Source organism: Lagenorhynchus albirostris, chromosome 7, assembly GCF_949774975.1.
Source record: "Lagenorhynchus albirostris chromosome 7, mLagAlb1.1, whole genome shotgun sequence".
Taxonomy (NCBI): Eukaryota; Metazoa; Chordata; class Mammalia; order Artiodactyla; family Delphinidae; genus Lagenorhynchus; species Lagenorhynchus albirostris.
This window is the reverse complement of record NC_083101.1, coordinates 20,590,845-20,608,816: the sequence shown is the minus strand read 5'-3', so window position 1 is coordinate 20,608,816 and position 17,972 is coordinate 20,590,845. Positions and strand designations below refer to the sequence as shown.

Sequence of the window (17,972 nt, the reverse complement as noted above, 5' to 3'; positions counted from 1 at the left end):
TGAGTAATATTCTATTGTATGGATATACCACATTTTGTTTATTAATTCATTGATGGACATCTGGATTGTTTCTGTCTTTTGGCTATTATGAATATTGCTCAGCTATGAACACTGATACACAAGTTTTTGTGTGGACAAATGTTTTCTGTTCTCTTGGGTATACACCTAGGAGTGGAATTGCTAGGTCAAATGGTAACTCTATGTTTAACTATTTGAGAAACTATGAAACTGTTTTCCAGAGTGGTTGCACCATTTTGCATTTCTGTCAGCAAGGCATGAGGGTTTTGCTTTCTCTACAACCTCACCAACACTTGCTATTATCTGACTTTTTTTTTTTTTTTGGTACACGGGCCTCTCACTGTTGTGGCCTCTCCCGTTGCGGAGCACAGGCTCCAGACGCGCAGGCTCGGCGGCCATGGCTCACGGGCCTAGCCGCTCCGCGGCATGTGGGATCTTCCTGGACCGGGGCACGAACCCGCGTCCCCTGCATCGGCAGGCAGACTCTCAACCACTGCGCCACCAGGGAAGCCCAATCTGTGGGTTTTTTGATCCACTTTCTTGATAGTGTTCTATGAAGCTCAAACTTTTTTCATTTTGATGGAGTCCAATTAATCCATTTTTAATTTTGTTGCTGTGCTTTTGGTGTCAAATCTCAGCATCTACTATCATATCCAAGGTCACAGAAATTTACTTCTATGTTTTCTTCTTAGAGTTTTATAGTTTTGAGGGCTTCCCTGGTGGCGCAGTGGTTAGGAGTCTGCCTGCCAATGCAGGGAACATAGGGTCGAGCCCTGGTCTGGGAAGATCCCACATGCTGCGGAGCAACTAAGCCCGTGTACCACAACTACTGACTGTACTCTAGAGCCTGCAAACCACAACTACTGAGCCCGCACAGCACAACTACTGCAGCCTGCACACCTAGAGCCTGTGCTCCGCAACAAGAGAAGCCACAGCAATGAGAAGCCTGTGCACCACAACGAAGAGTAGCCCCCACTTGCCACAACTAGAGAAAGCCCGTGTGCAGCAACAAAAACCCAGTGCAGCCAAAAATAAATAAAATAAATAAATTTATAAAAAAAAAAGAGTTGTATAGTTTTGACTCTTAGATTTAGGTCTTTGAGTTTGAGTTAAAAGCTTATTTTTAAAAAAACATTTTGAGTTAATTTTTGTGTATCGTGTGAGGAAAGGATCCAACTTCATTCACGTGTATATGGTATCCAGTTGTCCTGGCATCATTTATTGAAAATACTATTATATCGTCATTGGATGGTCTTGGCACCTGTATTGAAAATTAATTGACCATACATACATGAGTTTCTTTCTGGACTTTTAATTCTATTCCATTAATCTGTTTGTCTTTTCTTATGCCAGTATCACACTGTCTTGAAAACGGCTGCTTTGTAGTAAGTTTTGAAATTGGGAAGTGTGAGTCCTTCAATTTTGTTCTTCTTTTTCAAGATTGTTTTGACTACCTTGGGTTCCTTGATTTTCCATATGAATTTAGGCATAATATTTTATATAGAAAATATAAACCCAAGTTCATAAAAATGTTTGATAAGTATTTAAAGCATATCTTCTTGAAAGAATACCAACTTATTAGTTTGCCTGAGGCAACAGATAATTAACTTACCTGGGATTTGGTCCAGGGCCTGAATGTGGTGAGTGGTCATGGGAGAGAACAGCTTGCCTTTCCTCCAGGGTCTGAGCCAGGAGGTGATAGGCAGGCTGGACACGTTCTGAGGGCTGCAGGGAGCTGCGGCCATTCGGTGACCAACCCAACTCTCTTTAGAACAGTTATACCCAAATGAAAGCTGTGGGTAGCGGCTCTGCCTGTAAGCTCTAGAGAAAGTGCCTGGAATCTTGGACGCTAGAAGGAAGTCAGAAAGATGTGGTTCTGCAGGCAGAGTAGACTAAGGAATGTCGTTAATTTGGTGGGCATTTTCTTTGTTTTTCTGTGTTTGTTGTGATAGTACAATATTAGCTGGGACATGTCCCTCTCCTTTCTCTGCCTCTATAGAAGCCGCAGAGATAAAAAGTCCATTTTCTGTAGTGAGAATGAAGCTTGGGAACAGATGCCAGGCAGGATGATGTGTTGGGCAGTGTGAAGTCAGGCCCTGAACTTGAGGCCTGCGACATGTCCCGTCCCTGCCAGCTGCCCCTGGCTCGCCCGGCTGCTCTGAGCCCAGGACGATGGGGAAACCCATCCAACCATTTCTCAAAAGCCTGTCATTTACTGGTCAGGGGCCTCAGCATTTATTGGCTTTCCTGTCATTTGGAGTCCATTTGCTTGGGAGCATTCAGAAATTCTCAGTCTGGCCTGTTGATAACCCTTTGTTTTCTTTTCCAGTTCTGCTCTCTCTGTTCTTTTTTAAAACACTTTTTATTATGAAATATAACACACATACAGAAAAGTGTCCCTCCAAATGATGTGCAGTTCAGTGATTTATTGTGAAGCAAATACTGTGTAACTTAAACTGGGGATTGGCTTCTGGATTGCCAATATCCATAAGCCTCATGTGTTTTTTGGGTTTTTTTTTTTTTTTTTTTTTTTTTTTTGCGGTATGTGGGCCTCTCACCGTTGTGGCCTCTCCCGTTGTGGAGCACAGGCTCCGGACATGCAGGCTCAATGGCCATGGCTCACAGGCCCAGCTGCTCCACGGCACGTGGGATCTTCCCGGACCGGGTCACGAACCCATGTCCCCTGCATCGGCAGGTGGACTCTCAACCACTGCGCCACCAGGGAAGCCCCAGAAGCCTCATGTTTGATATGTAAATTGTTTTTTCTTTATCATTCAGTTCAAAATGTTTTCTAATTTTCGAGTAATTTCTTCTTGAATCCATGGGTTATTTGGAATTATATTTCTTAATTTCCAAATACTGGGGTTTTTAGTAGTTTTTTTGTTCCTTATTTTACCTTTATGCAGAGAATGTACTCTGCATTCATTCAGTCCTTTGATGGCTCGGCTTTTATAAATGTTCTGTGTGTGCTTGAAAAGATCTGAAGTAGGTGGGTGTAGTGTTCTTTGCATATGTCAGGTTTAGGTGAAGTTTACTACTTATGCTGTTCATATATTCTATATCCTTGCTGATTTCTCCCCCCCCATCAGTTACTGAGAGAAGTGTGTTAAAATTCCTACTATGATTATAAATTTATCTATTTCTCATTATAGTTCTGTCACTTTTTTCCTTTATATATTTTGAAGCAATATTAAGAACATACAAATTTAGAATCATTATCTTTCTGATGAGTTGAAACTCTTATTATTCTGGTCTTTTTTTATTGTTATGAAGTCTTCTCTTCATTTCTAGTGGAAACAGAGTCCACTTTTCCTGAGATTGACATAGATACCCAGCCTTCTTTTGGTTAATAATTGCTTGACATATCTTTTTCCATCCTATTTCTTTCAATCTTTCTGTTTCTTTACATTTTAGGTGTGCTGTGTCTGTTACAAACGGCAGACACACTTGTTATTTTTTTCTTCTTAATGCAGACCTGGGATGATATCTTCTTTAAAAAGATCTTTATTTGTTTCTGTCAGGTGCTGGAGGTCACTAGCATCTGGGATAATCTTAATTCAATGTTAGGGACTCAGATTGAGGTGAGCTGCAGTCCCTTGAGGAACTGTGTCTGACCATGGTTTACTCTGTTCCTAAGGAGCAACGCTTTGGGGCTCCAACCCAAAATGTAGGGGTGCAGAAGGACCCCACTTCCTGGCAGGCCCTGGTCTCCAACTCCTGTTCCTCCAGCCCCAAGAGGCAGGCAGAAACTCTGCTCAGGCTATCAGACTTTGTTACCTCTGGAATTTGTAAATACCCCTAGGAGAAAATTAGCCCAGAAAAACAGTAAACTTAATTGCATGGACCTCCATCCCCCCAGATCCTGCTTCGTAGTTCCTCTCTATCTTGTTACATCTCCAAGAAGCTGCTTTTAAATATTTTGTCTAGCTTTTCTAGATTTCCTCAGTGCGTCTGTCATCCCAGGAATAGAAGTCCCCTACATATGTTTTCTAATTTTTCTGACTTGTTTTTTTTCTTTTTCTTCTTTCCTCCCTTCCTATTGTCATTTCAGTGGGAATGCCTTCTATTTGCCAGGTACTTCACATATATTAGTTCCCACTTTTACAACAGCTCCATTAGGGCTGTATTATTATTATTCTTTCCATTGTACAGATGAGAAAACTGAGGATGTAGTGATTAAGGATCATCAGTGGTGGAACCAGGACCCAAACTAGGTCTTAATGATTCCAAAATGCTTTGCTTAGAGATACATGCTTCCTCTCTTGTGTTTTTCGTATTAGATTTGTTCTGCTGGAAAACTTCATTTGATAGAGAAAAAAATAATGAAAATGTAAAACATAATGAAAACAGGGGACTTCCCTGGTGGTCAGTGAGTAAGACTCCATGCACCCAATGCAAGAGACCTGGGTTTGATCCCTGGTTGGGGAACTAGATCCCACATGCATGCCGCAACTAAGAGTTCGCATGCCGCAACTAAGAAGTCCGCATGCTGCAACAGATCCCACATGCTGCAACGAAGATTCTGTGTGCCGTAACTAAGACCCAGTGCAGCCAAAATAAATAAATAAATAAATATTTAAAAAACATAATGAAAATAAATAATTGACTCCATTGTATGGCTCAAAGCTATTTGCAAGCACATAACAGGTGCTAATCATTATATAATAACATACTTAACTTTGGAGAAGCCTGTAATATGAAATGGATAAGCATGCTGAGTAATTTATAAAATGTGATAAAACTGACAATTCTGGAATTAAACTTATATGACTTTATAGATGTGATTAAATTACTATAATAAAACTTAAAGGAGAATTGGAAAAGGCAGGGTAATGTGAATTTTCTATATATTATAGTATTGTACACAAATATGTATAAAAGAAAACCATTTGCTCTGTAGGTAAAGCATTTTCTTGAATGTGCTGGGCTGTCCTTGGGTTAATGTGGGACATTTCCAGATTTTGCAGTTTGGTGATAATGAGTATGGTTTAAATCTATCAAAATTCTTTATTAAGAAAAGGACGGACCTCAAAAACTGGGAGTCTTCTTTATCCTTAGTCATACTATGCTGATTTATCTTAGAACTGTATTTTCTTAACAATTTTTAAAATTGAAAAATTGCTTCAGAATTGAGATCAGATTTATGTCACACAATTGTGGAGGCAACATGGGTATGTATTAGTTATCTACTGCTTCATAACAGGTGATCCCACTACGTATTGGCTTAAAAAACCAAACATTTTTTATCTCACTGTTTCTGTGAGTCAGGAGTTTGGGCATGGCTTAGCTGGGTGTTTTTGCTGAGGGTCTCTCACATAGGTTGCAGTCAAGATGTTAGCAGACTCATGCTGGCAGTGCAATCTACTTCTGGAAGGAAAAACAGCTTGGGAAGCCACATGAATATGAGGTTTCACAGGAAGCAGAGAGTCAAATGAACAGGGTTGAATTGACCCATCATGATTTTTATTCCACCACGGCAGCCCCCTCCTCACTTTTGTTCTGCCAGCACTTACCATCAAAATCCAGGGCCGCTTCTCCAAATGGAACTCAAGGTTCTCCCTCCTCCAAACAAAACACTTGAAATTCTACAGGGCTACATCCTAAGAGCTGTGTGGTTCCAGTTCCCCAGCACCGCTACCATTTCTCCCTTAGAGGCAGAGAGTGAAATGCATGAACAGGGCATAACTCTCTCTGAGTGTTAGCGGCTGGCCAGGCTCCATGTAGACTCAACCTCCTTTGTATGTTTGTCCCGTTATCATCCTCCTTCCTGTGGCTTTTAACACATGACAGCTCTTAAATGGGGAATTGTTTTTGGGGCGAATTGAGTTTGGGGATGACTGCTGCTCCGTGCTAGCCAGGCAAGTACCTCATAAATGTAGTCTCCGCACACCTCTGGGTGGTGTGAGCTCCTTCTAGGACACATTCCTGCTGACCCCTGTGTTCAGCAGTGGTGTGCAGCCCTCATCTTCTTGCTTCATTTTCTGAGTAGGTCTCTTCTGACTGTGTCCTTAGAGTCGGAGCTCATCTTCCTGTGGCCCTCTATTTAGGAAGGTCTGGCGGATTAAATTTCTTTAGCTGTCTTCTATAACGTTTCTCCCATGGTGTCCAGTGAGTCCGAAACCCCCAAGTCCTGTACCCAGCAGAACATGGTTTCGTTGCTTTCTCTGCACTTTCTGAAGCTCACTCTCATCTGGTGTTTTTCCTGCCATATGGGGCTCGTCTGTTCTCCCTTTACCTCTGGGTCCCCGCTCCGTGGTGACCTCCTGCAGCCTCTCTGGGCACCTGTCACCACCACCCTTTGCAGACAGAGTCGGTGCCCAACTGTAGCCCCATGGGAACTGGGGATGTGCCCTCTCCAGGGCTCCCAAACACCTAGTGAGGATGACTTCAGGCCCTCTAGCCTGAACTTCCTGCATATTCTCAGGCCACACCCTGAGCCTAGGGAGAAAGTAGGGATATTGACAAGACCACAGATTTGGGGGGCTTGATTAGCTGGTACCTAGACCAGCTGAAGCCCCCAGGGATTCAACCTGACTTCCCCTCCTCCTGGTGGTTCATTTCTCTAGACGTGAAGACATTTCTTGGAGCCCGCCCTCTCTTGGGCTTCCTCTTGGCTTCTCAAGCAAAGGGCAGACCTTGTCCTGTGTCTGATGGCTCTCTCTGCTCCTGGACCCCAGGGTTGCATTGGCAGAGCCATGGTGCATAGTTAGAGGGCCGTGAGTGTTCTGGAAAACCAGTTCAGTGCACAGGAAAGGTTTGGGCAGAGTTCTGGTCTCTAGTTCTGGCTCAGTCTACCCTGGTCCCTCTGGGCCCAGGGCAAGTCACCTTTCATCTCTGGGCAGGACTGTTCTGGCTACCAGGTGAGGAGGTTGGGCAAGGTGATTTCAGGAGTCTTAGACATTCGATGGAATGGACTAAGGGGGGGGGACAGAGGGGACAGTCATGGCCAAGGGAAGGGTTCTCATTCTTCATCTTGCTCTCCCTCATCGGTGAGCCTGAGAATGGGCTGGGGTAGGGTGTGTACTGCCCTGGGGACTTGGAGCTTGGTCAGCTGGGTTTAGTTTCTCTGCTGTTACAGGGTGTAGGCGGGGCCTGGAAGAGGAGCTGCGTGGAGCTGTGCAGACTCATCTGATTTCTGAGTCAGTCTTCACCCCAGGCCCATCCTCTGCTCCAGCTCCACCCTTGACCTTGCTCACGCCCCTGTCCTAGCCACTGGGCTCTGAGTTCCCTGAGGGTAGGCACTGTTCAGATCTGCCCTTCCTCCCTCAGGCCTTCGTGCAGGTGCCCGGCAGATGCTTGTCAAATGGAATTAGTGACCACTTGTGTCAGGAGATTTCTCGGTTCTGATTTCTGGGAAAGGGCCGTTGGAAGGGGATAGGTGTTGGGCAGCACAGTGGTTCCCACGGCTGTGGAAAGCCAGATGTGTTTGGGCCCGAGTCGGCTTTGCACTGGTAACAGTTTCAGAAAAAATGTGTTAAGTGTAGATGCCTTTGGGTCAATGAGATCCAGTCCATGGCTGCTGGCCCTGTTCATCTGTTTCCAGCCTCCTTCTCCCACCCCACGCTGGATCTGGGCCCAGGTTTTGTAGGAGGTTTCTCAGCTCTAGGAATCCCCAAAGTGGTAATTGCTCAGACCTTGAACTAATAATACCATGGATTCTCCTGGCGCCTTTCATCCAAGGACCTCCTCGCCCTCCAGCATTATCTGATCCCCACACAGCTCAGAAAGTGTGATAACCCCTATTATTAGCTCCACCTCACAGCCGAGGACATTGTGGCTCTGAGAGAGGAGCGTAGTTGGGTCTGGGGCTGGAGCAGACCTCCTGGGCTTCTGAGATCAGTGTCCTGGGCAGGAGAGCGGCAGGGATTTCTGATGGGTGAAGAGCTGGACCAGGGTTTGCTGCAGCCTGAATTGCTTGGGACTGTAGATTAAACACCCCAAAGTATGAGAGGCAAGATCATAGTGGTTGGTGGACTGATGTAGGGCTATGAGGCGTGGAGTTTCCCTCCTTTCTGTGCTATGCCTGCCCTTCTGCCAGCCAGCAACTAAGCGCGAGCCCCAACCACCAGTCCAGTTTCACGGGGCATGTCCAGAGATGAACAGTTGGGATGACGAGGGGTGTCTAACTGTGCCATGAGGAATGCTGGAGGGACTTCAGACTTTGGTGTAAAGGAGAGAGCCCAGAGACTGCAGAGTGAGGTCCAGTTAATGAAAGGTACTGAGAGATCACTTTTGGCTCAATAAAGATGAAGCACGGAACAATCAGATCTATCTCAAAAGGGACAGGGCTCTCATTGTGGAAAGTGAGCTCCCCATCACTGGAGGTGATCAAGCAGAGGCAGACAACTTCTAGACAGCATTGTCATGGATGGAGCAGATGCAGGGCTTTCTGGATGATGTGCTGGTTTGCTGCAGGCTGGGAAGCCCTGCCCTTCCCCTGTGTCCACTGGGTAGATCTAGTTCAGTGGTTTCTTGAAGTTCTAGGAGGAGTCTATTGAATGGAGAGAAGATTTTTCCACGTGTCATTGAGGAGGAGGAGTGTGGTCCTAGCTCTCCTCTATCCATGCTGGAGAGCCACTGGTTGTCTGTGAGGATGACCTGATGTTCTGCTTTTTGTGTTTTTTTATACATTTATTTATTTATTTTTGGCTGTGTTGGGTCTTCATTGCTGCACGTGGGCTTTCTCTGGTTGCGGTGAGCGAGGACTACTCTTCATTGCAGTACGTGGGCTTCTCATTGCAGTGGCTTCTCTTGTTGTGGAGCACCGGCTCTAGGTGCGCGGGCTTCAGTAGTTGTGGCACGTGGACTCAGTAGTTGTGGCCCGTGGGCTCTAGAGCGCAGGCTCAGTAGTTGTGCATGGGCTTAGTTGCTCCGCAGCATGTGGGATCTTCCCAGACCAGGGCTCCCACCCGTGTCCCCTGCATCGGCAGGTGGATTCTTAACCACTGTGCCACCAGGGAAGTCCCCCTCTTTCCTTCTTTATTTGTTTCCTCTTTATTTATTTTTTTTAAGTTTTGTTGAAATATAGTTGATTTACAATGTTGTGTTAATTTCTCCTGTATATATTTTTTCATATTTTTGCATTATGGTTTGTCACAGGGTGTTGAATATGGTTCCCTGTGCTATACAGTAGGACCTTGTTGTTTATCCATCCTATATATAATCTTTTGCCTCTGCTAATCCCAAACTCCCATTCCTTCCCTCCCCTACCCCTGCTCCCCCTTGGCAACCAGAAGTCTGTTCTCTATGTCTGTGTGTTTCCTCTTTAGTTTATTTTTAATTATAAAAGTACTATAGGTCATGGATATATTTGTACTGTTACAACAACTACAGTAGTGATAGATTGAGATTCCTCTTGACTTCCCTCCCTCCAATTCACAGTCTCTTCCCTAGAGGTGATCACTGTTTTTAATTTGACATCCTTTCAGAACACACACACACACACACACAGCACACCACACACACAGAAATATATACCATGTGTATTGTTCTGCAATTTGCTTGTTCCACTTAAAAACATGTCTCAATAATGTTCCTATTCCAGGACTTATACTGCTCCCCCATTGTTTATATCAGCCCATAGTATCCCACAACACAGCTATAGTTCGTTCATTTAACCATTTTCATATGGATGGATTTTTCAGGTGTTTCCAATTTTTTCCAGTGCTGTGGCGCCAGCCTTTGTGCACACTTGAGTTTTTGTCTATCATAGTTACCTGGAAGTATAACTGCTAGGTTGAATGCTAAGGACATCTATATTTAATAGATATTGTCAGAAATTACCCTCCATTTACACTTCCTCCAGCGGGGTATGAGGGTATCTGTTTTCCTGCATCTTTACCAACATTTGACATTATTGTCTTTTAGATTATCTGCCAATCAGATTGGGGGAAGGTGGTATTTTATTGTTAATTTGCATGTCTCAGATCTCCATGAAGTTGAGCATCTTTTTGCATGTTTATGGGCCATTTTGTCATTGCTGAATTTCCAATTCAATATCCTTTGCTTGTTTTTCTATTGTGTTGTCTCATAACTTTGTTTATGATATGTTTAATTGTAACAGACATTTTAAAAGTCTTGTGGAGTCAGATTTATCTATCTTTTCCCTGTGGCCTCTGCTTTTTTGTGTTTTGCTTAAGAGGGCCATCTCCAAGCTTAGAAACATGTCCAGAGACTCTTCAGTGTGCTCTGGTCTAGGGCTCCTCAACCTTTAATGTGCATGCAACTTCCTGGGGATATTGTTAAACTGCAGCCCTGAATTCAGGAGGCCTGGGCCAGGGCTTGAGGTGCTGAATTTTTAACCATCTTCCACAAGCTTCTTGTGCTGCTGGTTCTTGGACCTCACTTTGAGTAGCAAGGCTCTAAGCCAAGGTCAGAGGAAGCCTCCTTAGCTTTTCTTTAGGGAGGTCAGGATTCTGTGGAATGACTGGGGGCAGTAGCATTGACTTCGAAGGATCTCTCTGCCCACAGCTGATCTCTTTCCTTTTGCTTTTCCCCAAACTCATTCATCGTATGTCCTTGTATTGTTATTGCCTTCCCAGAACATAGCTAGCTGTCTGTCACAGCTGGAAAGCTTTGGCCAACCCCCCAGCATGGACTTCTGACTGAGACCCAGGATCCTTAACTCTCCAATCTAGCCTCACTGAGATGTGGATGCAACAACTTTTCTGGCTGTCCAACAGTGAGAGCTCCCCAGCATTGACCTGGGCTGCCTTGTAGTCAGCGCCCTGTCACCTGGGGGAGTAAGGATGGAAATCAGCACCGCTGGAGGTATTGACGTGGTGAGGAGGCTTAACTAGGTGGTTTCTGAGCTCCCTGCCAACCCAGAGACTGCATGAATCTTTGAATCGCTTCACAGGAACAGAAGCACATTCCCGTCAACGTCACTCCATTTTTCACCTGGCAAGGAAATGAGGTGAAGCTGTCTCTCTTGTCGTTTCCTCAGGTCAGCTGAAGCTGTCCATCGATGCCCAGGACCGGGTTCTGCTGCTCCACAGTGAGTATGGCTGTGTGCCGGGCTCACCGGGGAAGGTTGGGCTACTTGGCCTCCCGCGTGGAGCCAGGGCCGGGTGGAGGTATTGCCATGGCCAAGGCTACTTTTTCATCTTTGTATAGTGTCCTGCTCTGTGTCTGTTGAAAACAAGTGTGTATTCACTTGGGACTCCTAGAGACATTTCCCTGGTCCTGCTCCGATGCAGGTGGAGTCCACAGCAGGCTGGAGCTGTCCCCGGGCACCTCAGCATCTTCCTTGGCCCCAGTGGAGAGGGGCCACAGAAGAGCTTCCCTGTCCTTCCTCTTGTCTTCCTTCCTTCCTTTCTTCTCTCTTTCTCTTTTTCTCATCCATTCATTTGTTCGTTGATGGCAGTGTCACGGCTAAGGTCGCCACCTTTGGAACCAGACTGCTCGTGTCTGAATCCCGGCTCTGATACTTTCTTGCCAAGTGACCTTAAACAAGCTTAGTTTCTCATCTGCTGGATGGCAATAAAAGTACCTATCTTATGGGATGTGACAAGGATTAAAGGAGTCAATATTAGTAAAGTGCTTAGGACAGCGCCCAGCATGTGGTAAACCCTATATTAGTATTTGTTAAATAAGATAGAAAACCATAAATTCCAAAAATAGTGATTGAGCATTGGCCCTGTGCCAGGGGCTGGGGACACCAAGGAGAAGCACCCACCTCTGTCTGGGTGGCACTGATAGGATGGCAGGAAGGCTTGGCAGAGGGGGCGATGCCCACACTCCATCCTGAAGGAGGACCGAGCCTGAGCCAGGCAGAGGGGAGCAGGAGGGCCGGGCACTTCACGCCGGGGGAGCTGCAGGTGCGAAGGCCTGGGGCCAGAGAGAGCACGACGCCCTTCAGGACTGTCTAACATGCCCGCGGCGCAGCACAGGAGTGGGTGCAGGGGTGAGCTGGGACCGGGCCATGAAGGTCTGATGTGCCACCCAGAGGATTTTATACTTTACCTGCCATTTATCCATTTGTTTATCCTTCTGTCCAGCACACAAATAGTTACTGGGCTTCTTTCGTGGCCGGCTCTTCTGTTTGGCCCAGCAGGCCCTGCCTATCTCTCCAGCCTCCCTGGCTCTTGCTGTTCAAGGCACCCTCCGCCCCCTGTTCTGTCCGGTTTTGTGCCCTCCTCGCCCCCCAGTGCATCACGCTTGCTTATGCCCCTGCCTTCGCACCCTCTGTTCCTTGCGTCTGAGCCTGCCTTCTGTTTGAACTCCTTTTGAAGAATATGTCTCCCTTCCTCTGATTTCGTAAGAAATATGCCTGCCTTAATCTCATTAAGACTCAGGAAGGAAGGCTCATTTTGGCTCATTTTTTCCCCTCCAGGAATCACCCCCTGACCCACCTGCAGGGCTGAGTTTGTTGCTTCCTCCTCTGTGTCCTCATCACAGTCCTGACTACACTGTGTCACCTGGTGTGTCCAGGATCTGTCTCCTTCAGTAGACGGCGAGTGTAGCGAGGGTGGGGACCATGTCTGCCTCAACTCCATGGCGGGGACAGGTAGACCAAGGGCTTCATCAGGACTGGATCCTGCCCTCAAGAACCACACCCACAGGAAGGTCTCACGCAGGAACAGTTGCTAGGACACCAGGCAGAGGAGACCAGCAGGCGCCTGGGTCCTCCAGTCTTGGCCCTGGGGGGCCCAAGGTGAACTTCCCAAGGACCAACAGAGGGGGGTTCTTTGCCTGCCAGAGCCTGACTCCAGCTGTGCAAACAGTTTTTGCCAAGTGCATCTTAGCCTCCCCCGGTCCATTCGTCCTGCACAGTTTGCTTTGGCTTCACCCCAGTCTTAGGCCCTTCATCACTTTCAGCCTGTTCCCCTCTCTCCTTTGGCTTCCCAGGCCTCACGCCTCAGACTACAGGGGCTCCGTCTGAGCCAAGCCCTAGGGCTCAATTAAAACCGAACAGAAAAGAAAATAGAAAAGAGGCTCAGCTTCTGTTGGGTCCACTGTCTGCTTTCTACAGACCTCAGGCAAACAAGCCACACTTGCTTTCGTGGCCAGACCTGCACCCCGCACCCCCCCCCCCCATCCCTTGCCTTTATTTATTCTTGTTTTCTTTAGCAAACCTTTCTTGAGCAGTTACCTTGCCGGGCACTCTACTAAGCACCTTAGACACATGATCTCGTTTAATCTGCACAACTACCACGTGAAGTGGATATTATTATCAGTAACCCATTATTATCACCGACCCATTACAAAATGGCAGATTCAGTCTCCTGGTGAAGCAACTTGCTCTGGCTCACGTGACTATGTCCTCCAACTTGGCCCTTCCATCCCAGGAGGCAGTCTTGTACGGTGGAAGGAGCACTGGACTGGGAGTCAAGAGACAGGGATCTAAACCAAGCTCTGTCATTCGCATTGCTCTGTGACTTTGGGCACGTTTCTTACTGTCTTTGGATGCCCCTCATAGCCTCATCGTCGCCATTAAATGAGGGGTTGGACTCCATAAACTTTACATTCCCTTTCAGGGAGTCAGGGAATTGAAAGCATCCTATCATGCCTCGGTGAAGGTGCTGCCTGAGTGTGGGAGATGGTGGGAGTGGGCTAGACCAGAGAGGGGTTAATATCGGTGGTTGGTATGTAGCTTAAGAGCCTGGTAACGATCCTTCCCACCCACCCACCCCAACATTTTAATTCTCTGTTTAGTCATAGAAGGCAAAGGCCTGATGAGCAAGGAGCCTGGCGTCTGTGATTCCTACGTGAAGGTATGTGATGAGCTGGAGGTGGGGTGGGGCGTGGTGAGGGACCACATCACCGGACTGAGTCCCAAGGTCCCAGCACACCTGTGGGCCTCGGGTCATTCGAGCTGGCAGCTGCGGTTACATCATTTGGTCAGTAGGCGTTTATTAAGCCTAGTGACGAGGCCCTGAGCTGAGATGGACCCCCTTCCCTTAGCCCGGCTTGGTCTCTAGGGCTTCCTGCAAGCTCTGGAATCTTATGGGTGATCTTGTGCGTCACCCCATAGGTGAGCACTGTGAGCGTGTGGTTGACAGAAATCCACAGGCAATCCCAAGCCCTCTGGTGAAAAGCAACATCTTCACCCCTCCCTTCCCCAAAACTAGAGGCAGCGTGGCAGTTTGGGTGGTGGGGTAGAGGGAGTGTCTCTGAGGGCTGCAGGATCCGTCCGAAAGGAGCCCTTGCAGTGAAGACAGAGGCCCCATAGGGGCAGGGGGCCTACTTCCAGCCGGAGCCAAAGGCCAGGCGCCTCCCAGAGTGTGGCAGCCGGATGTCAGGTGCAGGCTTTGGTGCACCGCTCTGCCTTCTTCCCGAAGCCGCCAGGCTGCTCAGAGGCCCCTGTGGGCTGGGACAAGGTCAGGAGCGGGGTGGGAACCTGCGGCGGGGGATGCATGGCACTAGGACGAGAGCGTGGGTGGGGGGCCTTGGCAGAGGCTGGCCTGGAGCCTCCTGGGAAGGGAGCACTCAGCAGCTGCTGGGAACTTAGAAGTGAAGAGGCCTTGTGCTTTGGGGGAACCTCTCTGCTTGGAGGAAGAGCAGAGATGGTCAAGTTGCACCCCATCTCTGCCTGGGCCTGGTGCTGCCTCCTGGGTACCACCCCTATGAGGCCCTGTCCTGGCATCTGACTGCAGTGCCTCCAGCCCAGGGCTCCTCTTTCTTTCCTGGCGTTTGATTGAGGACTCCACTCTGTCCACTGCAGAAGCTGATTTGAAGAACACTTGGGAAGCCTTTAGCTTGGAGATGTGCAGAGTCAGCCACTGGGGTTAGGTGATTACATGGCTCTGAGATCGGCTAACCCTTACTTTTCTCCAATTCAAGATTTCTTTGGTCCCCGAAGATAATCGACTACGCTGTCAGAAGACGCAGACCATTCCAGACAGCAGAGACCCAGTCTTCCACGAGCACTTCTTCCTGTAAGAGTCTGGAGCAGCTGGGCCCTCGAGAGCAGAGGGAAGGAGTGTTTATCTGGAAACAGCTCTGTTTGCCAAATCTAGAATCAGATCTAAGCAGAAAAACGGTGACTTCTAAAGGATATCTTTGCTTTCTCATTTACTTGTGTCCTTGCCTCCCTGGCACCTGGCCCAGCAGCAAGGTCCACAGTGATACGGTATCATGTGGCTGGTTCTCATAACTAAAATGTCCAGCCTGAGGCTGGCAGCCCCTGAAAAAAGTAGGCAATTTCCCACTGTGCCTCAGGACAAACTTTCTCCTTTAGCAGAAGGAATTTTCCAAGCTGAGGGATGTTTTGCCTCCCCTCCCGACTGTCCCCAACTTGCTAACCTCTCTGAGTCTTGGCTTCCTTATTTGTAAAATGGGGCTAATAACGTACCAACCTCAGAGAGCGGAGGTGTAAATGAGACAGTATAACACAGTGTCAGGTGTTATTGTTATTATTTCTTCCCCTCATCCCTGAACTCTGGGACCAATGGGAAGGTAATGGACATTTTGTATTTTCCTATTAGTGAAAACTAATCATATTTTGTTATTTTCCTTACTACACAAGGTAATTTTGCTTATTGTAGAAAAATAGAAAATATAGGCAAACAAGAAGAAGAGAGAAAACACTCCAAGTCCTGCTACTCACTGATATGTTCTGTGGTATTTCTTTTCAGATCTTCGAATTTGTGTGGGTGTGTGTTTCCAAAGATGGCATTGTTCTATAGTATTGTGTTGTAACCTCCTTTTCATCCCTAACAATGTAATGTAAACTCTTTCATGAATGTAAATACTCATCTCCCACACGATTTGTGCTGTAGTTTATTTAACCAGATTCTATGGTTGGTATTCAGGTTATTTCCAAAATTTGCCATGATGCTGGACTCTGTGGGTCTGGACTGGAGCTTGGCCCTGCTAACACACTGACTGTCTGGTTTGCTTTGCAGTCCTGTCCAAGAGGAAGACGAACAGAAGCGCCTTCTGGTCACAGTGTGGAACAGGGCAGGTGACTCCAGGTGAGGGGAACTGCTGAGCTGGAGGGGAGATCCTGCTCTGGGCTCAGCATACATAAGGAGCTCAGTTAGTGCTTGTTGGATAAATGAATGGTGGTGGCTAAGTTTGAGAGGCTGCCGCTCCCCTGAGTCCCCGTCACTCCAGGTGATGCCAAGGATCGTGTTACCAACGTGCATTTGCTGAGCCCTTGGTATCAACAAGATGCTGTGTTGGCCACTGGGATGCCAACCAGCCTACATGTGGCTTCTGCTCTCAAGGCACCTACTTTCAGAAGAGGACACCAGGCTCTGCATGGAGGCAAATTACAGTCACAATACGCACAGGCTCAGTCCCACAGGAGCAGAAGCTGCATGAAAAATGGGTCCATTTCTCTCTTAGTCACCACTGTACCCAGTGCCTAGCACGTAGATGTTTGGTGATTATTGGCTGAAGGAAGGAACAAAATGAGTGATAGGACAGTAAGTGTGGGAAGAAGGAGAGTTCATCATGGGCTGAGGCGATCAAGGAAGGCTTCGTTGCAAAAAGTGGGACTTTGAACTTGGGGCAGAGCTCAAGAATAAGACAAGGAGAGTAGGCTGGAAAGGGCATTGCAGGCAGGAGCACAGCACGAGCAAAGGCAAAGAGGCAGGAACACGTGCGGGGGGCTCAGGCTGCCATGAGGAGGACAGTTTAGGAGGTGCAGAGTTTTGTGTAGCAGAAACCTAACAGGTTTTAGGCAGCCCAGGACGCAGGAGGCGGATGTAGTCGTTAGTAATGGCGGCCAGTACAGAGCAAGGGAAGAGTGCTGGGTGGTGAGGGTGAGAATCAGCTGCTAAGGGAAGGGAATGGAAGTGGGTGAGAGCACTTGACTGCATGGCCTGCTGTGAGCAGCAGGGCCTCATTAAGCTGCTTCAGCCCGAGAAATCTGGGAGACTCTGTGGCCAGTAACATTTGTCCAATAATCGTAGAACAGAATGGTGACCGGAAAAGGGCCTAGGTGAATGAAAGTCAGCTCAGCTCACCAGCTTAGACCCAGAAAATATTTTTGGGCTCAGTGCTTTTTGGTACCCTAAATCTGATAGCTAGTATGCTTTTAAAGTTGAGCCTTCCTCAACTTTCATAATGAAAGATTTGTCTTTCAGTAGAGTATCATTTACTGATACTTTATCGTTTACTGATATCGTAAACAAGAGCAATCGTTTACTGGGTGTTGACCACAAGCCAGGGTTTAACAGTGCATTATCTCATTTAGTTCTTAAAGCAACTCTAAGGAAAGTGTGTTTTTGTCTTAAGTTTTCAGAAAAGGAAACTGAAGCTAAGAAAGGGAGTTACTCGCCTAAGTTCGCATGGCCAGGGAACAGTAGGGGCAAGATGGGAACCCAGGTATTTAGACCCTAGAGTCTTCAGTCTCAACCAGTAGAGTACAGAGGGCAGGGCAGGAGTGGAGAGGGATCTGCAAACTCATTGGTGTTGCTGGAGGGTCAATTACAAAGTAGGGAGTGACTGGAGGTAAGATGAAGAGGCTGGCATAAACCACTTCGGATCATTCTGTAGGGTTTCTTTGGAGTGTGAATTTTCTCAGAAGGGCCAGTAGTTCTCAGTCCTGGCTATGCATCAGAATCACCTGGGATGCTGGTGAGGAACATAGGTTCCCAGGTAGCACATCAGATTGATTAAGTCCGAATTTTCACGGGCAGGGCCTAGGAATCTGCATTTACCCAAGTTCTCAGGGTGACTCTCATGCAGCCAGCTTGGTGTTTGGGGATCTGGTGACGGGGAGATACTGAAGGGTGTTGAGCAGGTGAGTGACAGGTGTGTATTCTAGATCTATCACTCTGGTAGGTCTTTTGGAGGTTGGAGAGGAGCTGGGAGATTCTTGTGGTGACTCTGTGAGAGAGATGATGTAGGGATAGAGAGGAGGGAAACAGACCCAGGATATATTTAGGAGCTTAAACCAATAGTACTTAGCGGTGATCTGGCTGTGAGAGCAGTGGGAGAAGTCAAGGATAACTCCTGGGTAGCTGGTGACGTCTTCAGCTAAGCCAGAGTGTACCGGAGGG

General features: G+C 47.4%; 1 protein-coding gene across 3 annotated transcripts in view; it reads left to right on the top strand.

Annotated features, from left to right (window-relative positions):
* The window catches only part of LOC132523416 (regulator of G-protein signaling 3-like), a 162,185-nt gene that overhangs the window by 38,362 nt on the left and 105,851 nt on the right, over nucleotides 1-17,972 (top strand). For all 3 annotated transcript variants that reach the window (XM_060154545.1, XM_060154546.1, XM_060154550.1), the window contains 4 exons: nucleotides 10,964-11,014; nucleotides 13,675-13,733; nucleotides 14,803-14,897; nucleotides 15,867-15,935. In XM_060154545.1, coding sequence (XP_060010528.1) covers nucleotides 10,964-11,014; nucleotides 13,675-13,733; nucleotides 14,803-14,897; nucleotides 15,867-15,935 — 274 coding nt within the window. The remainder of the gene's footprint in view (nucleotides 1-10,963; nucleotides 11,015-13,674; nucleotides 13,734-14,802; nucleotides 14,898-15,866; nucleotides 15,936-17,972) is intronic.